Below are 27,629 nucleotides of genomic sequence, written 5' to 3'. Positions count from 1 at the left end.
TGCCACGACGTCGGGGGGTGCTAGGGGCCAGAGTTGGAGGCCTAGGCCAAGCCACTGGCAACTTACCGCAATCGGCAGACGGGAAACATAATCTCGGTGCACAATAAGCCCGAAACTGGACAGTCACCTGCTACCGGTGCGAGGTCCTCTCTTCCAGTGAGCACATGCTGCTGCATTGATTGAGTCATGCATGCATGGCATTGGCATTGGCATGGCTCCTAACTCTACCTGCGTAGACCCTGGTCCAATGTGGTGACAGCCATTGAGCGGCTCTGTCCAGCCACCGACCAAGCTGCAAGGCATGGCAAGAGCTGTTATCAGTCGACCGCTCACGACTTCTTGGAATTCTTGGACTTCATGTCTCCTCTTACCCACAAGTTCTGGCTTCGTGACCCTGTCCAATTATTCGGCGGAGACCTTTCTCCAGCATATCGTGCGAGTTTGTCACAGCATGCTTCCACTTGGGCATCGTGAGAACTCCCCTTGGTCACCATCCGCCGCCATCCCGCGGGATGGCTCCGTCAACGCGCCGGTACCCCCACAATTGCAATCCTTGGGCCGCCAGTTTGCGTAGTGAGCGCTCCGATGAGCGAGCCCCTCACCCCTCGTACTACACTTCTTGTCAAGATATTACCCAATAGCTAGGCCGGTCATGCTTGAATCTCGGGTCTAACGCGGCTAACAAGAACTCCGGGTGCCTTCGCTTCCCCTGTAGCTGAACCCCCCGATCTTCCTCGTCACGATCTTTTCCGTGGTATACTCCAAAGCAGTTCACCTACAAATTCGTTGACATTCCCCCTTATTCTGATCCAAATATTCCGTGTCTGCTCCTTAAACAGCCCCATAACAGGCTGTATCTTTTCCTTGAACTGAGTTAATCTGTTTTTCTTCCCGGCCTCGCCCGCGAACCTGGCATCATGTTGCATCAGTATGAACGTGTCGCTCATAGCTACGAGCTCAATGAGACAGCGGATAATGCGTCAGGATCAAATTCAACCCCAGCCATCTCGCTTCGATCCAGCGACAAGAGCACGTCGGATCCATGCACATTTCAATTCGAAGCAATCCGTCCTAATGTCTTCCGCACCACCTTCACGACCCCACAGCATCCTGTCCCCCCTTTCCCAAGTGTCAAACGTGTGGCTCCGGATTTTGGTGGCTCTGCTCCCGATGTCACCACTGACCTAGGCCGCTGCAATCGAGAAATCAAATGTGGCAAGACTAAGGCGGTGGTGGACTGGTCCGACTCACCAGTCGTTTCACTCTTCTTGGATGGCACTGAAGAGCCCGTCCATAAAGATCTCCACTACCGTTCATATGGACTGGACGCCACAGGCATTGCGCACTACTCGGTGTACAAGAAAGACACACTCCATGTCGGGCTCGGCGAGAAAGCCGCTCCCATGGATTTGAGCGGGCGCGGCTTCATCGTCTCGGCGTCAGACACTTTCGGGTACGATGCTTATCGTACAGATCCGCTGTATAAGCACATCCCCCTTCTGATCAACGTTACTCCGTCTGGATGTGTTGGCATGTTCTCGACGTCTCATGCCAGAGGAACCTGGTCTGTTGGCTCCGAGATCGATGGCATGTGGGGCCACTTCAAGGTTTACAGGCAAGCGCATGGAGGACTTGAGGAGTATCTTATTGTAGGAAGCACCGTGGCCGAAGTTGTTCGCTCGTATGCGGAGCTAGCTGGGTTTCCACTGCTGATGCCGAGATACATGATGGGCTACGTAGGAGGTGGTATGAAGTACAGCATGGAGGACTCCCCTCGGGCTTGTGATGCTCTTATGGGGTTCATCAAGAACTGCGAGAAGTACGACATGCCGTGCTCTGCGTTCCAGATGAGTTCGGGCTACACGGTGGCAGAAACAAAGCCCAAAACGAGGAACGTCTTCACCTGGAACCGCCACAGATTTCCCGACCCCAGAGCTTTCACCAAGGAGTGTCATGAGCATGGGGTACGGCTGTTGGCCAACGTCAAACCCTATGTCCTGGCCAATCATCCAGGCTACGCCGAATTATCGAAGGCTGGTGGCTTTTTCAAGGACCCTGTGACGAAAAAGACAGCAGTTGCACGGCTTTGGAGTGCCGGCGGTGGCGAGAGCGGAGAGGGCAGCCACATCGACTTCACATCCAAGGCGGGCTACGAATGGTGGTATAATGGAGTCAAGGCCCTCAAGGAGGTGGGAATTGACGCGATGTGGAACGACAACAACGAGTACAACATTCCCGGCGATGATTGGCAGTGCGCTCTGGAGACCGTCGATGTGCCGGAAGGAGAGACCCGTCACGACATTGGCCTTTGGGGTCGTGCCCTGCACACGGAGTTGATGGGTAAAAGTTCACACGATGCCACTCTCGAAGCCGAACCTGGTGTGCGCCCCTTCGTACTGACACGCAGCGCGACCGCTGGTACTATGAAGTACTGTGCTAGCTCTTGGAGTGGCGATAACGTCACGAGTTGGGAAGGCATGAAGGGAGCAAATGCTCTGGCACTCAATGCCGGATTTTCTCTTTTGCAGGTATGTATGAGTGGCCGGGGTTTGCTATGCCGTGTTCCAGATACTAACCTGATATCAGTGCTACGGTCATGACATTGGAGGGTTCGAAGGACCCCAGCCAACCCCTGAGCATCTTGTGCGTTGGATCCAACTGGGTATCCACTCTCCTCGCTTTACCATCAACTGCTACAAGACCAATCCCTCCGACAACCTGATTGGTGAAGTTATCGAGCCCTGGCAATATCCTTCTGTTGCTCCGATCATTCGGGCTGCTATCAAACGGCGCTATGAGCTCGTGCCCTACACTTACTCGCACATGTTGAAGTCTCACCAGGACGCAACTCCCCCACAGCGATGGACTGGCTGGGGTTACGAATCCGACCCTACTGTGTGGTCAAAGGAGATTCTCAAGGGCGACTCTCAGTACTGGTTCGGAGACGCTATGCTTGTGGCCGGTGTTTATGAGCCTGGTGTCAACTTCGCAAGGGTCTACTTGCCTCGTAAGAACGATGAGGACCCGGGTTTCCTGAATCTTTCCGCGCCCTACCAGCACTTCGAGTCTGGGAAGTGGCACGACATCGACTCCACGTGGTATACGTCCATCCCCGTACTCTCCCGCATCGGCTCGATCATCCCGGTGGGCAAGCCGGTGCCGACCACTTGCCTCGCCGCAGATGACCCGGAGTTCCCCAACATTGCCAAGGACGACTGGCGCGGGGTCGAGATCTTCCCGCCGCCGGTAGTTCATGACGCGAACCTGCCGAGTGATGCCGCCGCCTCTGCATCCAAGAATAACGGGACTACCCAGTCCTTCACCAACCAGTGGTTCGAGGACGACGGTACCAGCCGCGTGGAGAAGAGCGAGCTCTGCACCTTTGAGATCGAGTACAGCACCTCCTCGCCCGAGGAGATCCGGGTTGGCGTGAGCATGAAGAAGCAGGGCGAGTTCGAGCCGCTGTGGGTCAAGAATGGCATCACTGTGGTGCTCCCGGTCGGGGAAGAGCGCGTTGTGACAGTGGGAGACGCCGCGAAGGGGGAGGTCTCGGATGCTGGGCGTGATAGCAAGGGAAGGAAACTGTGGAAGCTGACGATCTAAGTTATGTTTTAATCTCCTTCATGGACCTACCGAGATATCTGGCCCCCAAGTATATGAATTGTGTTTATCTTCAACCAATCTAGCAGTCAGTCCCATGTGTTTAAATTGCGCAACACATTGAATTTTCTCAGATTACAACTTGAAATTTGGTCCAAGGAGAATGCATCTGTCTCCAAAAGCTTCCCGTCCAAGGCCCAAAACACCCCCCAAACGTCATATTGGGGAACTACAGGTACTTATGAGTCATGGAATGAGTCGACGCTACTCTCTTTGGCCAAACATACCGAGCTAACTGACCAGGCTTCGGGCTTAGTTGACAAACCCCGAGTCGACGGGACCGGCCGCCGCTGTGGTCTTAGACCCGGCAACTAGATACCCGAGATTCGTCGACTCAGCATTCACCATGAAATTTGTTTTTGTTCGCTCGGTCTTTTGCGACCTACATCTTTAACGCACAACATTGGCATATCACTCAGCTTGAAGATCAGGTTGTGCACGTCGTCCAGAACAAAGCCTTGACATGACCGTTTCAACCCGCACGGAAGACTACATCGTAACCGACCGCGGCGGCATCGTCGAGAACCGCCATGCAGTCCACGCCGCCATCGTCAATGCTTCCGGCAGGCTCCTCTACTCCGTCGGCGACCCCAGACGCATCACGCTCGCCCGCTCGACCGCCAAGACCGCCCAGGCGCTGGCGATCCTCGAGACGGGCGCCGCCGAGCGGTTCGCGTTCGACGACGCCGACGTGGCGCTCCTTTGCGCCTCGCACAGCAGCGAGGCCCGCCACGTCGCCCGCTCGCGCCGCATGCTCGCCCGCGTCCCGAGGCTGCGGGAGGCGGACCTGCGCTGCGGCGGGCATCCGGCCGTCTCGGACGAGGTGAACCGCGCTTGGGTCCGGTCTGGGTTCGTGCCTACGGGTATCTGCAATAACTGCTCCGGCAAGCATGTCGGCATGTTGGCGGGCGCGGCGGTGCTCGGGGTGCCGTTCGAGGGCTACGAGAGGCCGGACCATCCTATGCAGGTCCGGGTTAAGCGGGTCACGGAGGACTTGGCTGGGCTCGAGTCAAGTGACGGTGACGGTGACCATATCGCGTGGGGCGTCGATGGGTGCAATCTTCCGGCGCCGGCGATGCCGTTGAAGGACCTGGCTCGCACGTTTGTTGCTTTTGCACAGGCGGCCGACAGCTCGGCGGTGGATGGGGAGAGTAAAGCTGCTCCGGTCAATGGTGGTGACAACGGTACCAAGATTGCTATTACAGAGGAGAGGACTCGCAGAATGGCCCGTATCTTCCACGCCATGTCGGACTACCCCGAGATGGTTGGCGGCGAGGGCCGCTTCTGCACCTTGTTCATGCGGGCATACGGCGGGGGGTTGATCGGCAAGTTGGGCGCCGACGGGTGCTACGGGGTCGGTATCCGTGCTTCTCAGCAGACGGCACGTATCTGCGGCGATGGCGACTCGGAAGGCCAGGCCTTAGGCCTCGCGGTGAAGATCGAGGACGGGAGCATCGAGATACTCTATGTGGCGGTCGTGGAGATTTTGAAGCATCTAGGGATCGGCGACCCTGAGACATGGAGGAGACTGTCCCATTTCCATCGCCTGGAGCGGAAGAACACTATGAATGTCGTGACGGGGCAGGTCACGCCGGTGTTTGAGGTTCTTCCAGTGGATGTGGAACTATAAGACGGCAGATAGTCTGTCCTGCAAGAATGATGGAGATAGCACTGTCCAAGTTTAGATCATATAATTGAATTGTTCGTCGTATGCGCTTATTCCCAATGCTTCCCGTATGTTCCCTGTGTTCCAATATACGAGCGAATACAATCTGGACAATTATAAAATACACATCTTGATCTTACAGGAATAGAAGTCCGTTGCGAGCCTGGTCGTATCGTATATGTCAACCAACAGTATTGAAACCAATTTCCAGTTATTCGCACGAATCATAATTTCCATTGCATTGCCGCGTGCCACAACCCCCATCGCATGGCCGCGTCCCACACCATTCATTTCCTCGACCGGGGTCGCCCCGGGGACCTTCGTCCCCTCTTGGCCCCTGATCACCTCTGGGGCCTCTTGGACCTCGGTCGCCCCTATATGTACGTTAGAATAGACGCCCTTGGCTTCGGCAATGGGGAAGGAGTTGGGGTTGAATACCTAGGTCCTGGACAGCCCTTTTCTCCGCTACCGCAGGGACCTCTTGCACCAGGCAGACCACGAGGGCCACGAGGGCCATCTGGTCCTTCAGGTCCCTCGGGCCCCGGGGACCCAGGCGGTCCAGGCGGTCCAGGCGACCCAGACGGTCCGGGTATCCCTTGCATCCCTGGTATCCCTTGAATCCCCGGCGAACCCGGTGTGCCGTCACGTCTTCAAACATGTTGATTAGTGATGGTGCAAATGTAAAGGCAGCTATGCGACTTACCCTGGCGTCCCTGGTCGACCGTCGATTCCAGGGAGGCCATCTTTTCCATCTCTGCCGTCTTTTCCTGGGGGTCTGTTGGGGGTAAATTAGCCTGTTTTGTCGGAGGCCACAAGAACATTGAACTAGGTGACAATTTTACTTACCCGGACTGGCCTTTCTGTCCGTCTGCACCAGGAGGCCCAGGACGTCCTTGCGGCCCCGACGGTCCGGGTTGACCTGCGTGGAGTGAGCCGCCCGTGTTCATGGCCGATCAAGGGATTTTCCAATAGAGAAGTCAACGTACCAGCGGCACCGGCAGGGCCCGATGGACCGGGTTCGCCTCGAGCTACAAGACGTTTGAAATAAGCAACGTCAATCACGACATGTGTCACTGTGGTGATGAGGCATGACTTACGACCTATAGGTCCATCCGCCCCGGTATCACCTTGGGGGCCCTGAGGTCCCTGGTCCCCTGGCTCCCCTGGCTCACCTTGCTCGCCTTGATTGCCTTGGGCGCCTGGTATCCCTGGCTCACCTGGAACGCCTGGATCACCTTGAGGACCTGGACCACCTCGCTCACCTTGAGGACCTGGTGGCCCCTGGATCCCAACTCCCTATGGCAGTTCAGTCCACCTAGTATAGCAAGGGAATACGTAGCTAAAGGGATGACTTACAGGCAGTCCTTGGAGGCCGCGATGACCGCGATGTCCACGAGGACCGCGAGCTCGACGGCATGCGTGGCATGAATAATCTGAATATGTTTTCAGTTTCTCGTTGCTTCTACGACCGGGACAACACCTATTGCGACAGAGGAAACACAGGAGGAGTGAAAGGCATGATAGACCCAGAACTAGGCCCAAAATCACGACACCCGTCGTGGATATGCCGTCTGATCCCTCTGCCGGAGCCGGCTCAGCACTAGTTGATGTCTCGGCTAGTGGAATCGCTGTAGTGGGGGCCGGCTCATCGTTTCCGAGGGAGATGACAGTCGTGCTGGTCAAGGTCGGTCTGGTGATGACCAGGGTAACTAGACTAGGTTGCCGGATAGCCAGGGTTGGCGTAGCCAGCTTAGAGGGCTGTGCCGACGTCGTTCCAACTGCATAGACTAGGATGGCCATCTTCGGAGAACTTTATATCTGTTAAAGATTGATCATGTCCTCAGAGTACCATTCTTTTTTTGTTTCTCCCCAGTGACCAAGTACATAGATATTTGAAGAGAAAGGTCGAATCCCCCCGGAGCCCAAACCAACGTCCAGCAAGCGTCCAAGAGCCCATAAACCCCAAGATGTCGCCATACCTCTACGTATCATGCGGGAGGCCCACGACCGGCCCGAGGCCTCATCGAGGTTTTGTATGATTGCCTGGATTCGAGGCTCGAATGCGCTGGCCCGGTGTGACTTCCCATGATTGCCCGTCTCCCATTGGACCGGGATGCAGCAAGCCATACAAGGACAATGAGGCAAGGCACCCGAAACGGCTTTGATGTCCCGCATGGCAGCTGCATGCTTTTGACACATCACCCCGTCTTCAACAAATCACGCCGCCGCCCGATTCTCTGCATTGCTGCCGCCGTGGCCACGCGAGGGTAGCACCAGCAATTGGCGAGGCTTCCGATTGGCCCGACTCGGCAGGGCTTTCTATCGCCGGGCACGCGTGCATTCATCTACGCAATTTCACTGCAAATGCAAGTTTGAGCGGAACTATAGCAAATGATGGAGTATAGTTCGCATGCAATATCAAGACTGACGTGTGTCGTTGAATTCCAGTAATCAGATAACGAAGGCGCAGAAATAGGGGGAGCGGCACTAAAAACCCTAGAATCTAGCCTCGCTGTATAATATGCAATGCTGGAGGAGTTAAGAAGGGATCTGATAGTCCCTAGACCCTTCGGTGCAATGCAGCACAACAATAGACTCGGAACCCAGAGCGAGCGAGGATCGGGCATGAGGATCTGCACACACCCGTCTCAGCGCGGCAAGTGTAGCCGCGCCACAGGGCCCTGCCAGGATCCCGCTGCTCTTCATCTCCTCCACGGCCGCGTGCGATTCATGGTCCGCCACGACGACGCTCGCGTCCACGCCCTCGCGTAACACCGGCCAGGCCAGCGTGGACAGGGTGCCGCAGTTCATGCCGTTCATGATGGTGTCGGCGGTTGGCACGTCGGTAGCCTCGCCAGCTTCGAGGGATGCCTTCAGACACGCCGCGTTGGTGGCCTCCACCGCCATCACCGCTGCGCCCCCGTGTTGTTCCTGCCGTTGGGCCCCTTTGTAATGCTGTACCACCGCCTGGGCTATGGAGCCGGCACCGCATGGCACGATGGCATGCGTTGCCGGCTTACCGCCCGTAAGCTCCGGAACCTGTTTTTCGGATTCGGCGAGCATGCTGCTGTAACCTTCCACAAAGTACTGCAGCTTGACATTAGCAATTTCATTCCATCAGACCGCCGCACTCATTGACAGCTCCCTACAGATATTGAAGGAAAAGGATAAGGCCCAAATACGTCCTCTCACTGTGATCATCATATCCATTCATTCATACCTTAGGCACCACCTCGTACCCCTCGAGGCCCACGTCGAGCACCAACACGCTCCCCTCCCTATCCGCAGCCTCCCTGCGGATGACGGGGATCGTATCCTCGTAGCTGCCGTTCACGACGAGGACCTCAGCGCCCTCGCCGCGGATCTTCCGCCGCGTGCCCTCGCTCATGTACGCGGGGACAAAGACGCGGGCAGGCAAGCCGAGGTACTTAGCCATGCGCGCGACGGCGCGGCCGCAGTTGCCCTCCGTACTCGTGACGATGCTGAGGCCGCGGTCCCGCGCGACGGCCCCGAGTTCGGGGACGGTCATATTCTGCTGTCCATTGTTGGCGTCGATGGCCGACAGCACGGCGCGGTAGACGGCCCAGGACGCGCCGAGGATCTTGAAGGCGGGCAGGCCGAAGCGGTCCGACTCGTCCTTCACCAGCACGTGGGACAGACCCAGCGACGCGGCGAGGGACGGCAGCGTGTGCAGGGTTGTCTCGTTGTAGGAGGGGAGGGTTTGGTGGAAGGCGAGGACGGTGTGTTCGTCGGTGCCCCCTTCGGCGCCGCTGGGCGCGTTGTAAGTATAGTCTCGCGCCGCGGGGTTGAGATGAATCAAAGAGGCCATGGTACTGTTGGAGGACGAGAACGTGGAAGTAGTAGTCAGTTGCCTGCGTCGCTCCCTTCAAGTCGTGTTCAATCGACAGTGACGTATATGGAAACAGAAGATATTCGATGTATGCAAGAACAAGTAGATAGGCTTTGAGGTTCAGATTTCAAACTATTGGTTATTGAAATGCGGCTGTGGCGTACGGCTAGTTAGGCAGTGCTGAACACGCAAGTATGCGCAAGACTCGCGTGCCGAGACCCCCCCTGCTCAGCTCCGGAATTCGGAATTTAGGCCCCGCTTGCGGAACCGAAGATGGCCGAATATAGCCTCCACTCTGCCTGGTAGCTCGGGTCTCCATCAGACTTGCCATCCCCATTGCCATTGCCATACCGCATCGTGTCACGGGAACGCAGGAGAGAAACAAGTGCTCAAGTAGCGTGTGGGTATGAACATTTGTTTCGTCTATTGCTTTTTGTACATGTCTGTACACAATCGATCACCGGCTGCGCGACCGCTCATTGGTTATACACATGGTAGATGATACACGGAGTTAGCTCCAAGATTCTCCCTCGGGACGCGATGCGAGATGGGCCTGTGCCTCTGTAGCACACAGCTAACTCGCTGTCGGGCTCTCCAACTGTCGCTCGGCGTGCCCCGGGTTGTCGACCACTTTTATCTCCGCCTGGCTCCGGCTTCCTTCCTGCCGCTTAGAAGCCCAGAGCCTGGAGAAACGCCACAACTTCATCCCGCTTGTGGCCCTGAAACTTGTTAGATGCTGGTCTGGTAAATGTAATTCGTTCCTGCCATGGCCCAATTCCCCAAACCGGAACACTGATGTAATCCAATCCACCGCAAGGCATACAGCGGCATTGACCATATGTTAGGGGGCAAGGCGCGCGCTTACCTTTATTAATATATGGCCTGTCACCGAGCGGACCTTCACATCCTTGTTTGGTAGATCCAGAGCCAGCGCTATATCTTGCTTCAATGCCTGAAGATTCCCTTCTCCCTTCTTCAATAAAGTAATATGGCGAGTTCCCTGAGTCTGACGTTGGTAGACTGCCAGGCTGTTCAAGTGGGTTCGTCCAACGAAATACGGTACGTTCGGTACAGAGCCCGCTTGCTGTGTTGCGGCCGCGCTGCGCAGCTCGGAGGGCGTGGCTATGGGTGCCTCTGGTGGTGTTTGAGTGGTCGCAGTTGTCAGAGAACGGGCGCAGATCGGGATGGCGGTGCGCACCGCGAATGGCAGCCGGACGGTCGTCGCCGCCCGCAGCGGGGTGAGGATTCGCCAGGACATGTTGATGACGGAGAGGGTGGTGGTTGTCTTGCCGAGATCTCTCTGTGTCCGGGCCGTACAAATTCAATCACGCAGCTTGAACTTTTTCCAGTAGCCTTGGGGAAGGAGCATGGAGAAGCAGGGGCCACTGCAGCCACTGCGCGCGCCAGTAGTAAAGTGGGGCATCAGTTTGCATGCGAATCTCAAAGGCGAGCCAGTAGCAGCTGCTGACTCAACGGCAGATTTTCGGGTTGACTCAACCTCGCTCTCCAAAAAAATGTCGATGAGCCTGGCGAGCCCCACCAAATAGACCATTTCTCAAGTTTGTGTGCAAAATCGCTTCGCCCGTGCCCCTCAGTTCGCAAGATCCCTCTGCTGTAGAGAATTTCGGGCAACGGTGCATCACGGCCTCAATCCACCCGCAAAAAAACACCGTCAAACCGAATCCCCGGACACCCGACAACATGGCCGAATACGATTTGATGCCGAAGCTCGTCGGTCACCTTGACCGACACATGATATTCCCTCTGCTGGAATTTGCTACTGGTCAGATTCCCGAAGACGACGATGCCAAGACCCGCGAGATCACAAAGGCCAAATATGAGCTCCTCAAGACCACCAACATGACCGACTTCGTCGGCAACCTCAAGGCCGATCTCGAGAACTTGGACGAGATTCCCGCCGAGTTCAACGACATGCGCGAGAAGGTTCTGACCCGCCTGTCGCAGTTTGAGGAGGACACCAGCAAGATCACCGATCTTCTGGGACGCGAGGAGGTTGTCAACAACCTGCGCAGCGACAAGGTTGCCAACTTGGAGTTCCTGAAGAAGGAGCACGAGGTATGCTACCATTTTGGAGGATTCGCGAAACGGTGAAGCAGGTACTAATGCGAGAGGTATAGGTCACCATTGACAATGTGAACGCCCTCTACGAGTTTGGCAACTTCCAGTACAGCTGCGGTAACTATGCTGCCGCCGCCGAGCTTTTGTACCAGTTCCGTGTGCTGTCGACCGATAACGACAAGGTTGCCGCCGCCACCTGGGGAAAGCTTGCCTCGGAGATCCTCATCACCAACTGGGAGGGCGCGGTCGAGGAGCTGACCAAGGTCAAGGAGAGCATTGACTCCAAGCTCTTCAACAACCCCCTGGCGCAGCTCAAGAGCCGCAGCTGGCTCATCCACTGGGCTCTGTTCCCCTTGTTCAACGATGAAGGCTCGCGCGACACCATCCTGGACCTCTTCTTCAGCCCCCCTTTCATCAACACGATCCAGACCAGCTGCCCGTGGGTCCTGAGATACTTGGCTGCTGCCGTTATTACTGGCCGCGGACGGACACGTAACTCGGGCCAGCACCAGAAGCAGCTGAAGGACATTGTGCGCATCGTGAAGCAGGAGGCCTACGAGTACAGCGACCCCGTCACCGACTTTGTGCGTGCCCTCTACATCGACTTTGACTTTGAGGAGGCCCAGCGCCAGCTGTCGCTGGCCGACGAGCTTCTCCGGGCCGATTTCTTCCTCTTCTCCGCTGCCGACTCCTTCCTGGATGCGGCGCGTCACCTGATCTCGGAGAGCTACTGCAAGATCCACTCGCGTATTGATATCAAGGATCTGAGCACGCGCCTGGGTCTGGACCAGGACGAGGGCGAGAAGTGGATTGTTAACCTCATCCGCGACACCCGCGTGGATGCCAAGATCGACTACAAGGAAGGCACAGTTGTGATGAACCACCCCCCGAGCAGCGTGTACCAGCAGGTGATTGAGCGAACGAAGGGCGGGTTCTTCCGGACCCAGGTTTTGAGTGCAGCTGTTGCCCGATAGGATGGGCAGCAGACTGGGGCACTGGAGACCACGACAACAACTAGATTCTGATGGTATGTATCCTAATATCATGAGATGAGATACAATCACGGCCATCATGGTATTTGGTAATGGCATGCATTACGCACGGCGTTTCGGGGAAGGACACGATCAATTGACCAAAAGGCGGTTAGACCTGTATGGATAGCAATTGCTTTGAGAATCACGATACTAACTACCTATTCTTCATACTCTGGAACACGTGACGCTATATTCAACCAGGTTTAACCAGGTTGCCAAGGCCCAAGGGGGAGCCGTGAGGCGGGTGTTGTAAAGGGCGCTGCTGCCAACACGAGCTTGACTCGGGGACGGGACTCGAGTAATGGAAATTGAGGGCGACCGTTGATTGGGCTATTCAGCCCTGTGGTTCGTCTGCTCTGCTGCTTTGCCCGTTTTCTCACATTCGCTTAGCAAGCTCTTCCGGACAAGCCCCAGTTGGGCCCAGAGTCTAATTGGGCAGAACGGTGTTGGCTCACTAGCGTGCCGGCTTCTGATTGGCGGGAGGGCTCTGGAGACAGGGCTTCCGTAGCCGTGACGTAGCGATCGGCAGGGTCAGTGGTTGGCGAAAGTGGGCATGGGTGATGGCAGCTTCCAAATAAGAAACCGTAAAGTTCCCTTGGGGGGTCCTCTCGATGGACCCCTAAAAAAAGTCCGTTCTTCAAGCTGCTCGCCCTGTCGGTAGTTCATTTAATTAACCTGTGCAGTAAGTCTGACCTGACCCGACTCTCTTCAACCGTCAACCGTCCTGTCCCATTCATTGCCTGTGCTGCTGGTGGTGCTGCTGCTGCTTCTTGCTGTGGTAGTCATCATTAGGCATCTTCTCATCTTGGGGGCACGCACATATTTCGGCTTACTTTTTCGACTTCTTAATTACTTACGTACTTGTTCTCTTTAATACAGCATTTCCCTGCTCTTCCTGAGCCACGAGACGAGCCCCCCTCTGCCCGCCCCATATTGCTGTAAACTCTCACAAACTGGGAACATGGTTGCATGCACCTCCCATACCATCTTAACAGCTTCTGAGGGGCCCGATTGATTCTTCTCGGCCATACTCCTGCTCTACCCCGTGTCTTGTATCCGCCTGGCCGGGCCGACCGGTGCTATCGTCAAAGCCGTTTCTCTGTGTTCTCCCAGATCCCTTTCTTCTCAACTACTTTTTCTTTCATATCCTGCCGGGCATGACGACGCAACGCCTTAACGACCGCCACCCGTTGGTCGTGGCTGCCACCAGCCTCGGCCTCTTACCCCAGCCTGGCTTCTCCTCCATTGCCATACCGTTGCCGGCGCCCTCGCTCTACCTGAGTCCTTTTACTACTGCTCCGGTGAATCCATTCGGCCAGCCGGACGAAGAAGAAGAAGATGATGGTGCATACTCACCACCGATTTTACTTCCCCCATCTCGCTCCAGCTCGTCCAGGTCTTCGACGGCACGCCGGCAGCCTGCGCCCCCTGTAATCAAGGGCGCCTACACTCTGCTCTGTGTCGACGACAATCGTGTAAATCAAAAGGTATAGTAGCACTGTCCACAAATATTGCCTATTTCGTTCACTGTGTCACGGTGCGACGGTCGCATAAGGATAGAAGGGCTAATATACGATTGTGCAACTCGATAGCTCATAAGCAAACTATGCGAGAAATACGGACAGCCCTGTGAGGTTGTGTCCAACGGGCGCGAAGCCGTGGACATGTACAAATCAGATCCAGGGCGTTTCCGCTGCATTTTGATGGGTAAGTGCCATGATCCTCTCCGTACCTTTCACACATCCACGGCACGCAGCTCTATTCTTGAGCTCGCCAGACAGACGACGGGGTAGAAAATTCTACAGAATCAACATCTAACGGTGCCTAAAGACTCGGCAATGCCCGTCCTGAATGGATTCGATGCTGCGCGCGAGATCCGCGCCTTTGAGGAAGAATCCATGCGCGCACACGCTCCTCCTGACCCACCATTATCTGGCCAAATATCACCCGAACCCAATGGGTGCCCGACCACGCAAGATAATGCAGACAAGAAATGCCCTCATCAGCGGCCGACGCGACGGGCCATCTTGGTGGGAGCTTCGGCGCCTGGAGCCGCGACACTCAGCTCTCGGTACACGGACGCAGGCTTCGACCTCGTCATGAGCAAACCGTATCACGTGCGCATGATCGTGGACTTGCTCTTTGGAGGGCCGTCGACCAACATTGTGAGCCTCTACGGGGGCATTGATGAGAAGGAGCTAGTCGAGGCCGGGTACCCCTTACAGCTGCGTCCTTGGTCACCGCCCTGCGAAACCAACGTGAGGGACGTGGTGCTAGGGCGGTGAGGTGACAACCATGTGCGCGAGTCATGCTTCATTGATATTCTGAGACCCTTGTATTAGTACGCAAGTTTGTTTTAATCGGCTTATCGCGCAAGGCAGCGAGGGGGTGTATGATCATAGCACAGGCGTTTCTCGGGAATGGATGGGTACGGGTATGGGTCACAGGCAGAGGTAGCATGGATGGTGTTGATTGCATATAAAGGATGATACGCGAGTGTTCTTAGGAAAATGGAGATATTCGATCGGGGGAACTGGCGCTGCACATAGTTGCCGACACGTAGTTACATTAAACCGAAGCGAAATCAATCAAATTATCACATCTCGCAAGCCTCCTGAACTGTTGCAGTAGAGGGTCGATGCATGGTGTCTAGATATGCGATGTTCTTCCGCGGTTACAGGAGGCCATGGCAGAAAGGGCGTGCAGTATGATGGCACTGGAAGTTACAATATGGCTATAAGCGATATTCCAGAACTCCCCTAATGAAGCCATAATGTTTTCCTTGAAACGCAGTGCGTAAATGACTCCCCTTATTATTCGGGTATGTGTCCAACAGACGAACTTGTTCGAAGCATTGTAAAGGGGGTGCAGGCACGTGTCGCTCTAGGTTGAAAGCGCGTATAACATACATATCGTGTCAAATCGTCGCAATTGACATTCCTTAATCACACACACTGCTATCAGGTGCTTTGCTGCCAGAAACAGAGCTTCGTAATTATCTCTTAATATGCTTTCCTTTTCGAGTGTATCGAGTTTTCTGGCCCCGTACCTATCTATCTACATGCACATTAGCAATGCACCCATGGGACAGTGATATCTGCAGGTGCCACCAACGCCAGCTTAGGAAGTGGTTTTCTCATCTCTGGTCCCTCCTAGATGCAGAATGCCTACTTTTCTCTATCGTTTTTCAAGTTTTGCGTATCCATTCGCGTCGTCCGTAGCTGATTTTTGCAGTTTTGGTGTGTCTTGTGGCTATACCATGTGAGATCGGTTTATACAAGTGATAGCAGTCTATTGGGAGTTGCATGAACACTAGCAAAAAGAACATATGGTGAAGTCGGATACCGTCACTGTCTAGAGAAGTTGCGGGTCGTCGTCGAAGAAGCTTGTCGGCGATGCCAGTACCTACTTACTTTGAGGCGGGTCCATCCCAAAGAAGAGAAGATGCTGTCCACAAACAAGCGCACACCTACCTACCTACTTACGTACCCGAAAGGGACGTGAAGCACACTTTGAGCTCTGACTTGGGACCGGCGAGAAGGTTTTTCTCAAGCGGACCCGCGGCAGCTTGACGACGTCCAGAACTTGTTCCGGTACACAATAGAATCAACCCAGCTCCCGAGAACGAGGACCACCTTGAATGTGCCCAAGGTGGACAATCACCCGGAAGGCAAGCATAGCTTGATCTCTTCCATTCCGAGATTCACTCCAGACGCGTCCCCATCCAGCTCTTCTTCCCAACATATCTCTCCATCCGCAGAGAGATTTTGGTGTTTCCCTTCCTCCTCACGAACACCTTCCTTGACCAACTCGGAACCACAACTCCAAAAGGAAGGCAGCTTCTACACCAGCTCCGGAAACCGCAACTCAACTGATAAAATAATCGAAGAGAGCACCGCATTTTTTCTTTCTCTGTCAACCACCCCATCTTTTCCCATCAACAAGCGCAAACCCAAACCGATACCATGGCTTCAAGAGCAAATAATGCTGCGCCCGCCGCCGCCGCCGCGCCTCCGCGCCCTCGCCCGGAGTGTACTGGCTGCCTGCAGCCCGTCGCGTTCCCCTACGCGAAGATGGGTTGCGATTGCTATTATTGCAGCGACTGTCTCCCCACGCTCGTCAACGTCAGCCTCAACGGCGGCAATTTCCCGGCGAGCTGCTGCCGCCTCCCCATCGACACCAAACGCCTCATCGTCCAGGCGCTCGTCGGCGACGAGCTGATTCAGCGCCACGATCGTCGAGTTCAGGAGGAGGAGGACGCCGCCGCGGCTCGTCGCGCCGCCCGTGATAACAGCGAGGCCGTCGCCGTCCGGGCTTTCGCGCGCCAGCAGGGTTGGGCTGAGTGCAGCCGTTGCGGTCGCATCATCGAGCGTATTCATGGCTGCAATCATATGACGTAAGTTCCCCCCAACCTGCTTCTTGTGCCTCTTCACCTTCTCGTCCTTTTGTGCTTCTTCATTGTTCTTCGGTCAATGGGAACAGTGGCACTAACTCGTCTCCCCTACAGTTGTCCATGCTCGTATCAGTTCTGCTACGCCTGTGGCAAGGAGTGGAGTAATTGCCCCTGTCGCCTACAGCCCTTCGGCGCTCCCATCCTCGCTCCCATCAACGCCCCCAACCCCCCAGGTCGCCTTCCCCTCCCCGCTCAAGTCCACGTTCAAGCCCGCATCCAAGCCCGCGTCCAAGCCCGCATCCAAGCCCGCGCTCAAGCCCACGCTGAAGTTTTTGCTCGAGTTCGTGCTCACGTTGGCGCTCGCGCTGGTGCTCACGCCGACAATCCCATCGTTATCGACCTGGCCGGGGGCAACGTCGATAATGAACACCAGATTATCAACCTGGACGGGACCAACGAACACCAAGTTATCAACCTGGACGGGGCCAACGATCCTCACGACCTATTCCAGAGGCACATGGCTCGAGCACTTGGCGAACGTTTCCAGCTCCCGGGGGAAAGACCGGATGAGGCGATAGCCAGGTGGCTATGAGCAAGTACACGATGGCCAACAATAAGGATATCATGTACCGAATTCGCATCGGCTACCAACGCCCTCTCCGCAAGAAGCTTCCCCGGTCATCTGTACCCGTGCGCTATCTGTCTGTCGTCCCTTTCCAGCGTTCTTGCCCAACACATATATTGTGAGTGGGCTCACAACTAGCGTGAGCTTGAACGCACCCAAGGCGAGCTCGAGCTCCAAAAGGTTCTGGAGACAAGCAGACAACAATGATTTTTTTTGGAACAAACATGGTTATTTCTTTCTCGGCGATATCTACGCCCCTATTTCGTCGATGTCAGCACCCCCCTTCTCGTCGAAGCCTACACCCTTATTTTCGCCGATGCCTATATCTCCACAGCAGGAGCAAAGAACGGAGGCATGAAGCGATTGACACGAACACAATGGGACCATCACAAGACGGCCAGAAGTATTATCTGCGATTTGGGCCTGCACCACATCGTCTCCGTTTCTATACAGTCCTCTACTATGACTTTGTATTTCATTTCGGTTCAGTTCTCAACAGCAGCCTTGACACAGCCCCCGCAAGTTGCTACCAGGAGCCCCCTTAGGAGAGGACGATGACGTTCGGCGCGCTCTAGATGGTTGCCTGGGATTTGCAGGCGCAAACAGGACAGAAGAAGAATTGATATGGGCGGGCGCTCACCGGAGTGTTTTCACCGACTTTCATGGCCACGACGACGGCCCTTTAGGCAAGATCGACGATGTCATCACAGTTTCCCGGGTACATTTAACCCTTTCTTTACGATACCCCAATATAGTCTTCGAGATGATAATAAATCTTGCCATGTATTTTGCTCTCTTACTAGTGCTATGAATATCTAATGATATGCCAGAATAACGATGGGATCCTGTCTTTCTTCTTCCTCGTAGAAACAAGGCGTAAGCGTCTAGTATGTCATTAAGCCCTCCTCCAGCGCCTTGATCTGCAACGCCAGAAACCGGCCGTGGTAGCGGCAGAGCGCGAGGTTGCCCCCCATGAACCAGAAGCCCGGATGGCCGCTGCGGCGCCACATGGTCCGCCATTCGCCTTCTTCGTCGAATCCCCAGACATCCTGCAGGGGCGCCGCCGTCTCGGACCCGAAGATTTCCTCGGCCTGCGTGCGCATGTTCCGGTAGCCCGTGGCGAAGACGATCTCGTCGGCCGGGACGCGCGACCCGTCGGCGAAGAGCAGACCGTCGGGCAGAACCTCGGTGATCTCCTGGCCCTGCTTAATCTTGATCTTGCCGTCGATGATGAGCTGACTGCAGCCGACGTCGATGTAGTAGCCGCCACCGCGCTGGAAGTACTTGAAGAAGAGGCCGGCGCTGTCGGGCCCGCTGTCTAGCTTGAAGCCGGCTTTGGTGAGGCCCTCGAGGGTGGCGCGGTCGTTTTCGATGGAGAGGGCCGCTACTTGCTGCTGGATCGCCTTGTGGACAGGTCTCGGGAGACTCCAGAGTATGAGGTCCGCGTCGTCCACGGGAGGCTTGCCTTCGGAGTAGAGGGCGGCCAAACCGATGTCTACGATGGAATCCGACGAGACCACGCAAGTGGACGATCTCTGGACCATTGTCACATCGTAGCCATTTTCGTATAAATCCTGGGCGACTGGTCACGAAGTTAGTACAGCACGATACAGATTATTTAAAGCCCCGATCAGGGGTTGTGAAGATAAAGTCTTACTGTCATGCCCTGAATTGCAAGATCCGACGACAACGGCGCGTTTTCCTCCTGACTTAGGGCTGGCCCCAGGGAATTCTGAGCTGTGGCATAAGTTCCCGCCGAAGCTTTCCATCCCCTTGATGGTGGGAAAGTTCTTCTTGCCCGAGTGGCCAGTCGCTTGGATTATGTGGCGTGGATGAAAGGTGCGAGTTTCCGTCTTATCGCCGATTTGGCGCTCGACTGTGACTGTCCAGTGTTTCTTCGCAGCATCCCACGTGGCCGAGGTCATATTCGTCTGTGTCCAGACGTTCAGCTCCAAGAGCATCGCGTAGGCTTCGAAGAACTCGGCGAGCTTGTCTTTGGGGGTGAAGACAGGCCAGTGCTTTGGGAAGTCCATGTAAGGCATGTGGTCGAACCAGACCGGATCGTGCAATATCAGCTGCTTGTACCTCTGCCGCCAGTTGTCCCCAATCCGGGTCTCCCGGTCGATGACAAGAGACTCAACATTAGCCATCTTCAGGTGGGCAGCTGAAGTCAGCCCCCCTTGACCGGCACCAATGATTAGGACTACCGGTTCCGACTCTTGGAAGCTGGACTGTGCGGCGCGGGCTTCTTTCCAGTTGTTGGAACCGTGGCTTCCTCTGTTTTCGTCCCCCTTTGGACGGTTGCGGCCCTGGGGCGATTCGAAGCCGTTCAACTCCCGAAGCGCCGTGTAAACAGCAAATGCCTTCCAGCCCCCATCCTGCGGGATCAGCCGTACGTATCCCTGCCCGGTGCCTGCTTCTGTCACGATCTTTAGAGCGAAGGCAATGCACTTCGACTTGCCAAATGCATCGATGGGTGCAACGGCAGGGGAGAAATGTGATACTGATTTGTCGATGCTGACTTGTTTCAGGCTTTTGCCATTGGCGGCAAGGTATTTGCGAATCTTATCTTTGCCGCGTAGGCCACGGAGGTCCCACGAGAGGCCAAGATGGTCTCGCCAATGACCGTCTTCCACGAACAGGTCAGCCAGAGCCTGGTGATCCTGGCTCCCTAGATACTTGTTGAAGTGCTCAATGAACTCGTCGGCTATTTTATCGACCTCTACAGAGGCGGGAAATTCGCCCTGAGGGAATTCTGCGGGCACCACATTGAAGGAATTGGGCTCCAAGCGGTTGCTCGGGGGGATTTTGAGAGTACCGTTCACTTGAACTTCAGTCATGGTTCAAACGGGTTCCGGCGAATTATGGTAGAGCAGTACTGCAGTATGTGGTGCAAGATTTAGTTAGGGCTTGGGGCGATGAGCTACTGTTACACAAGGGAAAGAGACACGATGCTAGCTTGTGGAGGGAGGATCGCAGCCTGTCTTATACAGAGCCCTGCTTCCCATCAATAAGAGCAGGGGCCAGCGACAGGGTCAATGGGAGATGGGAGACCGAAACCGCAAGACTGCATTTGCATCGCCTTGGGCTTGGTAGAGATGCACAAAAGCTGATGGATGGTCAGCTCTGTGCAGATGAGGACGGTGGCGGCAACTAATGCGGGCTGTACGGTAGCATGTTTGAAGATGGGTGATGGGCGCAGTAATGGGCGCACCTTCTAATCAATCCTTAGGCACCTAGGCACTACCATTAGCTGACTTGCGGGGTTGGACCTTCCAGCAGCAGAGTTTGGGGTAAAACTAGGAGAATTGAGGAGGACGTTGCCAACTGTTCAACTATACCCCACTGCCCACTGCAATGTGATCTACATCACGAGTGGATGCTGCTGCAGCAGAAGCAACATCCTTTCCGCCCCTATCTCCGCAAGTCGAGCTCATTAACTTGAACTGTGCAGGAGCATACTGAAGGGTGCAGCAGCAGCAGAGGTCCTTGGCCTGCATCACCCACCCCCCTTTTTCGCTTGGAATTGACCCGGCCGTCGAGACATTGCTCGATATCGGCTTCCTCGTGCATCTCGCTGCCGGGTCCGTACCGAAGACAAGCGAAAGCCGGGGCTTCCTCAAAAGGGATCTCCGTTCCAGAAACAAGGACTAATCAATTAATTTGATTGTTCTATACAGAGTCCATCAAGATAGGGGACTATGCATCACTATGGACTGTATGTATCTACGCGTCAGTATCTACGAATCAAGTGAGGCTAGGCCCGAATCCGATTAGCTCCGTCCGTCCGCCATCCATCCAGGTTCGCCATGTAGATCCCAGATCCCGCAAAGCAGGCAGAGGCTCAACATTCTTCCTCGGGGTGCTCGATACGACACTCCGGGGTGATGGGGAAGTGGGCCATGGGCACCACATCAGCGTCAACGCTTACAAAGCTGCTCGCGTCTCTTGTCAGTCATACGCAGAACGTTGCATTGTATCATGTATAAAAGACCCGTTGGGCCGGATCTGCAAATGCTGCCAAAGAACCCTGTTTGTGACATTGAATAGAAGATCATCAACTTGCAACAGGCAGTCATCACGATGGCTACCGTGTCGGGAACCACCACGACCACCGTCGAGCTCACCCCGCTCCCCGCACTCAACAACCCGGGGTCGGCCCCCACAACTCCAACAACTCGGCTTGGCTCAGCCCGACGACGCATCTTTGACGTGGCACCGTCCAACATTCTGAGCAAGGCCTCGCGGACGCTCATCACCACCCTCATCATCTGTGCCAATGTCGTTCAGTTCATCTCCAATTTTGTCACCATTGCTGCGGGGACGACCTTTACCCGCGACTTTGGTCACAAGTCGGGCCCCGGCCAGGCAAACTGGATGCCGGCCTCATACAGGTATGGTGTCTCAATGACATGATTTTATCAAGAAGTAGAAGCAACGATGAATTTGAGTAAATAAAATGATTTCTGACATGTGATTTTGCAAATTCCCCACAGCTTGACCCAAGGCGCCTTCGTCCTCATCAGCGGCCGCCTGGGCGCCGTCTACGGCCACCAGCGCATCCTCCTGCTGGGCGGCGCCATCATCGTCGTCTTCTCGGTGGCCAACGCCTTCTGCGGGACGTACGAGAGCTTCGTGGCGGTGCGGGCCCTAACGGGCGTCGGCGGCGGGCTCGTCATGCCCAACGCCGTCGCCATGATCACCATCATGCTGCCCCCCGGCCGGTCCCGCAACGTCACCATGGGATTCTTCGCCTCGGCCGCACCCATCGGCGGCTGGCTTGGGGCCCTTTTCGCTGGCGTCTTTGCCGGCTCACGGGGTGAGTGGAAGTGGTTGTTCATCTTCATGTAAGTGGCCCCTATGCATCCCCCCTTTTCTAATATAAAGGGGTAGAGGAGCATGCGCAGTCCATATATTGAGTAAGAACCGTCGCTGATTGTTTCTTCAGAGCTGCACTTGGCTTCTTTGTGTTCGGGGGGCTCGCGCTCCTCTTGCCCAAAGAGCAGCCCATCGATAAAGGGGGTAAGATCGACTACATGGGAGCTTGTTTGGGGCTAGGAAGTCTGTTGCTCTTCAATTTCTGCTGGAAGTGAGTCTACCGTCTAAAATATGCTGACGGCTTCCTTGCACTCGCTAACTCGTTGTATAGCCAAGCACCATCGGTAGGCTGGAAAACGCCTTACGAGATCGCTTGCTTGATTGTGTCACTGGCCTTGTTCACGTCGTTCCTCCTCTGGGAGAAGTTTGTGGCCACCGAGCCCGTCATGCCCCTGGACATATTCCGCACCCCGACCTTCACGGCCCTGGTCTTCGTCGTGCTGCTGAGCTACATGAGCTTCGGCATCTCGCTCTGGTACATGATCTCGTGGCAGCAGGAGCTCCGGGGCTGGAGCGTGATGGAGACCGCCGTGGGCTGGATCCCGTTTGCGGTGGGCGCCGTCGTCGCCGTGGGGCTGGCCGCCTGGCTGATCCCCCGCCTCGCCGCGCAGTGGATCATGGCCATCGGCATCGGCGTCATGGTGGTCTCGAACCTGCTCCTGGCCACCATGCCCGTGCAGCAGACGTACTGGGCGCAGACGTTCCCGGCGGTACTCGTCGGCAGCATCTGCCCCGACTTCGTCTACGTGGCGGCCCAGATCATCGCCAGCAACAGCGTGAGCCGCAAGCAGCAGGGCGTCGCGGGCAGTCTCATAGGCACCTTGAACCTCTACGGCAACAGTCTCGGTCTCGGTTTCGCCGGTACTATCGAGACAGAACTCACCAAGGACCAGGTCGATCCGGTAAGGGGGTACCGGGCAGCGCTCTTCTTTGGCGTTGGTCTAGCAGTGGCGGGGCTCTTGATCGATTTTGCTTTTGTCAGAATGCCCAAGGACGAGAGAGAAGGATGGGGCACAGATACGGAGGGCGAGACGTATCCTGATGAGCCTGGCATTAGTGGTCATGCAACTGGCATACAAAGAGGGACGCCGATAGGCAGTCTTGCATAAGAATTCCTTAGGTATTGTGTAAACCCTATCTGCCAAAGTACCAGACTACTGCGGGGGACATATACTACCACCGTAGTTCCTCATACCTCGTCTGGTCCCCCAATGGGGCTGCCAACGATTCAAGTTAGGCTTTGGAAGAAGTGCCAAGGATCTGTGCAAACGACGGTCCCATCGCATTGCCCTCCGAGTCTGTTTGGGTAGCCTGTGTAGCGAATGCCAAGAATACACCTTGCCAACCCTCCATCTCACCGCTGCCTTCCTTGAAGTTGAAAATCATGCCTCCGTCCTGGTATACCCCGTTCTCCTTGGCGAAGTGGCCGGCGTCTCCTTGGTTCATGTGGATGTCGTGGATGCCTTGGTAATTGTTACTGTTGTACTTGCTCCCGAACAGGTACATGTCGGCCCCCTGCGCGACGGCGGCGTTGAGGATCGGGTTCAGGAAGTCGAGGATGTCGTTGTCGGGGCCGTTCTCGTGGTAGGGGAGGATGCGGCCCTGCTGGGGCTTGACGAGCTGGCTGCGGTAGTAGTCGAGCCCCAGGCCCTGGGCGGTGTGGTCTTCGATGGCGTGGTAGCCGGGCTGCAGCTGGGCCAGCTTCTGGGCTACGGGGTGGTCCTTGTCGAAGGAGGCGACGTCCCAGAACACGAGGCGGGAGTCGCGGTCCTTGGACTTGACGTCGACGGCGCAGTCGAGGTCCGAATCTTCGCCGTCAGTGAAGGTGATGTGGCCATGGTCGTTGTCTTGCTCGGTGGGCTCCCATTTGGTCGCCGTGCCTCGCCAGACTCCGTATCTCGAGATGGGCATTGTGAAATAATGACGGTAGGGTCGTAACAGGTGTGATGTGGGTACAGGACGCAGACGAAGCAGAACCATGCGTGAGAAGAAGAAGGCAGAATGGCATTGGCCTGATGCGTCGGTATTTATGTCGAGGGTGAGTAGGCCTTAGGTCTAGATCAAGGTGCTGTATTGACATCATGCAAGACGCCCGTCATACTAGCCAATCTCTGGCCAAGTCTCACCAGGGCGTTCCGTACGACATGAATTGGAAGGCGCTACCCGAGGCAAGCTGAATTGTCATATACTGCAGATGCACAACGTAGCGCCGTAACAGGTACGTGCCTACGGCAAGCCCTGTCATTCGCTTGCTGTATGACTAGGCTCCAGCCAGATACTGAAAACTCCTAGCTAATCAGCTTGTAAGAATGTCCCGTCCTCCTCCAGTGGGTTCATGTGCAAAGTGTAGGTTCGCCTGTACAACGCTCAGAAACGGGGCGTACGTAATCCCTCGCCAGCCTCGATGCCACGGAGGTGTTTCACTTCTGTCTCATTTCCTCGTCTCTCTGTTGCACCGCGACCTTTTCGATCAGCCTCTCCGCCGCCCAACCAGGCAGCCATCCCAAAGAGCACGCCTGGAGTGCGTGCGGGAGATACCCGATGACGTTCGACCGGCCGCAGCCGACCCTCGACAGCGCCGCCTTCGCCATCGTCTTGGCCTGCGGCATGGCAAACGAGGCGGCGGCCGAGGTGTGCGACACGTCCGTCACGGCTCCTACCCGAACGCCCAGGACTTCCACGTCGTGGCCCTCGATGCGCATCTCGCGCGCCACAACAGTTGAGAGGCTCATTCTACAGAGTACAAAGAATCAGTAGAGTTCTTATGGGGGAAACACCCACTGGCCGATTTCGTAACTCACAGTGATACTTTGCTTGCCGAATAGGGTGCGAGGTACGGAATTCCAACGTCAGACAGCGAGCCAATGTTGATGATCAACGCAGGGCTGTTTCTCTTCAGAAGTGGGATCAACCGGTTCATGAGGTGCATCGGGAAGAACAGGTTCAGACAAACGGTCGACGTGACCTGCTGCTCCGGGAAGTAGTCGAGGGTCGCGAAGGTGGGATCCCGAGGACCGCCGCCGGCGTTGTTGACGAGGACCGTCAGGTTTAGGTCCTCCAGCGACGAAACGACGGCGTCGAAGTCGACGCTCTTCTCGTCCCTCGCGACCGCATCGTTCTTCTGGCAGTTGCTGCAGGCGACTCGCTCGGCGTCTGCGATCAGTATGCGAAACTCCCGTGCTGGGAACGACACCCGCAAGCCTTCGACAAGTTTGGCACACTTCTCTTCGTTCCTCCCATGCACAACAATGTTGAAACCCCTCTCGGCTAGCTCGTATACGAGACTCTTCCCTATCCCACTGGTACTTCCTGTGACAAGTGCCCATGCAGACCTGCCATCGGTGTTGTGCAGATAGCGTGGCAATTTGGATGGCTTTAGGTACAGGGCAACAAAACTAGCTGCACTGTACAGGTAGTAACTGATCACCAAGATGCCAACGGTTTTCAAAGTCACGCTCAAACCTGGAACAGGATCGCTGGAAAAACTCATGTTGGGATGTTGCTCGATGAATATTCTAATTGGTCATTCAGGGAAAGTACCTAAAGCCTAAGTAATGTTTCTATCAAAGGGGCGATCAGAAATCGCTTCCACTTTCAATCACCGTGCCATCCATGAAGTGCCTGCCGAATGAGGCGTGACGCAACTTGGCGGGGTAGAGTCCAATATCATCCACCCATCTCATTCGTTTCTCTCTACCATTCCCGAATTAAGCTTCAGAAGAGGAACGCGGCAGTCCCATCACGTCCATCATCCTTCTGATCCTTTCCCAGCCTTCGTAGTCGAAAGTCTCCTCGCCTGTGACACTTTTCCGCTCTTCCAGTGTGCCATCCAAGAACTTTTGGAATTCCTCCCAGTCATTCGATTCACGCAAGCCATCAGAAGAACCGCCCCCCACTACTGGGATATTTCTCTCGGGACTTATCAGAAAGGCCTCAAAGGACTCGCTTGGATTCCGGGGGTGAGGAGAGTCAACGCAATGGCATTTCCTGGCTGCTCCTGCCAGCAGGTCCGCAAGCGTGTTGCCTTCCAAGCCGACGTGTCCGGGGACCCAGCAGAGTCGAACCAGCACGCCCAGGCGTCCGAGGCTCTCCAGAGCCTGTTGGATGATCTGCAAGATTGCGGCGCTTATCTCGTCTTTCACTGGTGCCCCATCGATAGAGCGCTTGATCCAGGTCAGACCCTCGGCCCAGTCTGTGAGTATGTAGACTTTCGGTAAGACTTCTTCGCCTTCAGAAGCACCGGGCTCCTGCAAGGAAGCCGTGCGATCGGGGTAAAGCTGGGCCTCCTGACTGGTAATCCGGAGGGCCATTGCAATGGCGAACAACTCGGTATTGAGCACTTTACCTGCTCCGAAGATTTTGTAGGCGAAGCCAACCCACTGCTGGTCGTTGCCAAATGGTCTTTTATAAGTAACAGCCGACCCGAAAGCAGGCATTTGTGCAGGACGGTCTTTGGCGGAGCCGTCAGTCCAGAAGACAAATCTGGGTCGCGTGTGCATACTCTCGGGGTTCATGAGCCTACTGGCTCTCTGCACAGCCGCCCGCTCGTCCCGATTCTCGAAGGTAGGAGATTCGGTCTCGTCGGTGTCGCTGTCGGGATCTGTTAGTCGGGCTTCCGCCCATGCTTGTATGGCTTGCACTTTCCTCTCACTCCTCTTGGCTCTTTTCTTTGCTTTCGGCTTTTCCACGCGGGACTTTTTTGGTTTGAGGCAAGCGGGAAGCTCGGTTTTCATGGTGGTTGGCGCAGCAGTCTTTGCAGCACTGTCTGCTGCAGTCTCTGTTGTAGGAATCGCCGGTCTAGGTGATATCAGCAAACGCAACAAACGCTTTGGCAGCTTGACTATCGCGTTCACATCGGGCTCAATCTCGTTTATGAGGTTCTCATACATCTCGTCTATGGGTGTACCAAGGATCACCCTAGGTTTTTGGTGGCCTGCTGCCTCTTCCGAGGAGGAACCAGAACCCGGACTCAGTATCTCGTCGCTCTCGCCTTCGGAAGTGGAATCTGACACCTCCTGGTCATTGTTGTCTGTCATGCTTGTCTCAGGCTGGCCTCCGCTACCGCGTACATCGTGATCGGGAAGTGCCGTCTCTTGAGGGAGGTCCATCATGGCGAAGTGTTGTCATGGGCCTGGTCTGTTGGTTCCGTACGGTACAACGAACAGGACCAGACGGTCATTGGGAAGTGAGGATTTGGTTTACGTGACATGAAGTAGTAGTAAGGTCTTGAAACTTGTGAAAGCGGGACCAATCCAGTCGCGCCTTCCTCGTTTGTTTACCAAAATCAGATGCTGCTGAACACAGTAAGGTTCTGGCATATCCAAGATTATCTGTTCCCGTGGGCCCAGCCGAAGGTTCGCGATCCTCCTATGGATGCCACACGTTTAATGTTGATGCTGAGTGCTTCTTCCTCTTCAAATTGTTTCCCCAGTGGTTCATAAAAA

The 27,629-nt window shown here is 55.6% G+C and overlaps 13 protein-coding genes across 13 annotated transcripts; 6 read left to right on the top strand and 7 right to left on the bottom strand.

The window, feature by feature from the left end:
- Nucleotides 1–917: 917 nt before the first annotated feature.
- Nucleotides 918–3,603, top strand: PG985_001203 (Neutral alpha-glucosidase C; the record flags this gene model as incomplete). Its single annotated transcript, XM_066820972.1, has 2 exons — nucleotides 918–2,528; nucleotides 2,587–3,603. 2 exons carry the CDS (start codon nucleotides 918–920, stop codon nucleotides 3,601–3,603), a joined length of 2,628 nt encoding a protein of 875 aa, XP_066691851.1.
- A 520-nt stretch (nucleotides 3,604–4,123) lies between these two features.
- PG985_001202 (uncharacterized protein) lies at nucleotides 4,124–5,290 on the top strand (the record flags this gene model as incomplete). Its single annotated transcript, XM_066820971.1, has 1 exon — nucleotides 4,124–5,290. One exon carries the CDS (start codon nucleotides 4,124–4,126, stop codon nucleotides 5,288–5,290), a length of 1,167 nt encoding a protein of 388 aa, XP_066691850.1.
- Nucleotides 5,291–5,711: 421 nt separating this feature from the next.
- PG985_001201 (uncharacterized protein) lies at nucleotides 5,712–7,126 on the bottom strand (the record flags this gene model as incomplete). The annotated part of the gene is made up of 6 exons (XM_066820970.1): nucleotides 5,712–5,974; nucleotides 6,030–6,101; nucleotides 6,173–6,245; nucleotides 6,499–6,622; nucleotides 6,683–6,759; nucleotides 6,860–7,126. The coding sequence occupies 6 exons, from the start codon at nucleotides 7,124–7,126 to the stop codon at nucleotides 5,712–5,714; spliced, it is 876 nt and encodes a 291-aa protein (XP_066691849.1).
- Nucleotides 7,127–7,864: 738 nt separating this feature from the next.
- Nucleotides 7,865–9,155, bottom strand: PG985_001200 (tryptophan synthase beta subunit-like PLP-dependent enzyme; the record flags this gene model as incomplete). Its single annotated transcript, XM_066820969.1, has 2 exons — nucleotides 7,865–8,413; nucleotides 8,547–9,155. The coding sequence occupies 2 exons, from the start codon at nucleotides 9,153–9,155 to the stop codon at nucleotides 7,865–7,867; spliced, it is 1,158 nt and encodes a 385-aa protein (XP_066691848.1).
- Nucleotides 9,156–9,844: 689 nt separating this feature from the next.
- Nucleotides 9,845–10,434, bottom strand: PG985_001199 (mitochondrial 54S ribosomal protein mL49; the record flags this gene model as incomplete). The annotated part of the gene is made up of 2 exons (XM_066820968.1): nucleotides 9,845–9,895; nucleotides 10,042–10,434. 2 exons carry the CDS (start codon nucleotides 10,432–10,434, stop codon nucleotides 9,845–9,847), a joined length of 444 nt encoding a protein of 147 aa, XP_066691847.1.
- Nucleotides 10,435–10,877: 443 nt separating this feature from the next.
- PG985_001198 (eukaryotic translation initiation factor 3 subunit E) lies at nucleotides 10,878–12,229 on the top strand (the record flags this gene model as incomplete). The annotated part of the gene is made up of 2 exons (XM_066820967.1): nucleotides 10,878–11,252; nucleotides 11,315–12,229. The coding sequence occupies 2 exons, from the start codon at nucleotides 10,878–10,880 to the stop codon at nucleotides 12,227–12,229; spliced, it is 1,290 nt and encodes a 429-aa protein (XP_066691846.1).
- Nucleotides 12,230–13,446: 1,217 nt separating this feature from the next.
- On the top strand, nucleotides 13,447–14,574 carry PG985_001197 (uncharacterized protein; the record flags this gene model as incomplete). Its single annotated transcript, XM_066820966.1, has 3 exons — nucleotides 13,447–13,764; nucleotides 13,915–13,996; nucleotides 14,120–14,574. The coding sequence occupies 3 exons, from the start codon at nucleotides 13,447–13,449 to the stop codon at nucleotides 14,572–14,574; spliced, it is 855 nt and encodes a 284-aa protein (XP_066691845.1).
- Nucleotides 14,575–16,254: 1,680 nt separating this feature from the next.
- Nucleotides 16,255–17,274, top strand: PG985_001196 (ATP-dependent RNA helicase-like protein; the record flags this gene model as incomplete). The annotated part of the gene is made up of 2 exons (XM_066820965.1): nucleotides 16,255–16,685; nucleotides 16,797–17,274. The coding sequence occupies 2 exons, from the start codon at nucleotides 16,255–16,257 to the stop codon at nucleotides 17,272–17,274; spliced, it is 909 nt and encodes a 302-aa protein (XP_066691844.1).
- A 917-nt stretch (nucleotides 17,275–18,191) lies between these two features.
- On the bottom strand, nucleotides 18,192–20,147 carry PG985_001195 (FAD/NAD(P)-binding domain-containing protein; the record flags this gene model as incomplete). Its single annotated transcript, XM_066820964.1, has 2 exons — nucleotides 18,192–18,889; nucleotides 18,965–20,147. The coding sequence occupies 2 exons, from the start codon at nucleotides 20,145–20,147 to the stop codon at nucleotides 18,192–18,194; spliced, it is 1,881 nt and encodes a 626-aa protein (XP_066691843.1).
- A 1,243-nt stretch (nucleotides 20,148–21,390) lies between these two features.
- Nucleotides 21,391–23,294, top strand: PG985_001194 (efflux pump antibiotic resistance protein; the record flags this gene model as incomplete). The annotated part of the gene is made up of 4 exons (XM_066820963.1): nucleotides 21,391–21,701; nucleotides 21,804–22,154; nucleotides 22,256–22,396; nucleotides 22,457–23,294. 4 exons carry the CDS (start codon nucleotides 21,391–21,393, stop codon nucleotides 23,292–23,294), a joined length of 1,641 nt encoding a protein of 546 aa, XP_066691842.1.
- A 124-nt stretch (nucleotides 23,295–23,418) lies between these two features.
- On the bottom strand, nucleotides 23,419–24,096 carry PG985_001193 (uncharacterized protein; the record flags this gene model as incomplete). Its single annotated transcript, XM_066820962.1, has 1 exon — nucleotides 23,419–24,096. The coding sequence occupies one exon, from the start codon at nucleotides 24,094–24,096 to the stop codon at nucleotides 23,419–23,421; it is 678 nt and encodes a 225-aa protein (XP_066691841.1).
- Nucleotides 24,097–24,605: 509 nt separating this feature from the next.
- PG985_001192 (NAD(P)-binding protein) lies at nucleotides 24,606–25,675 on the bottom strand (the record flags this gene model as incomplete). Its single annotated transcript, XM_066820961.1, has 2 exons — nucleotides 24,606–24,918; nucleotides 24,987–25,675. The coding sequence occupies 2 exons, from the start codon at nucleotides 25,673–25,675 to the stop codon at nucleotides 24,606–24,608; spliced, it is 1,002 nt and encodes a 333-aa protein (XP_066691840.1).
- Nucleotides 25,676–25,892: 217 nt separating this feature from the next.
- On the bottom strand, nucleotides 25,893–27,293 carry PG985_001191 (reverse transcriptase; the record flags this gene model as incomplete). Its single annotated transcript, XM_066820960.1, has 1 exon — nucleotides 25,893–27,293. One exon carries the CDS (start codon nucleotides 27,291–27,293, stop codon nucleotides 25,893–25,895), a length of 1,401 nt encoding a protein of 466 aa, XP_066691839.1.
- Nucleotides 27,294–27,629: the final 336 nt, after the last annotated feature.

This window comes from Apiospora marii (assembly GCF_038362585.1).
Source record: "Apiospora marii strain CBS 49790 chromosome Unknown utg000001l_segment0_segment0, whole genome shotgun sequence".
In the NCBI taxonomy this organism is placed as follows: Eukaryota; Fungi; Ascomycota; class Sordariomycetes; order Amphisphaeriales; family Apiosporaceae; genus Apiospora; species Apiospora marii.
The sequence above is the reverse complement of the archived record's forward strand: the minus strand, read 5'-3'. Positions and strand labels throughout refer to the sequence as shown.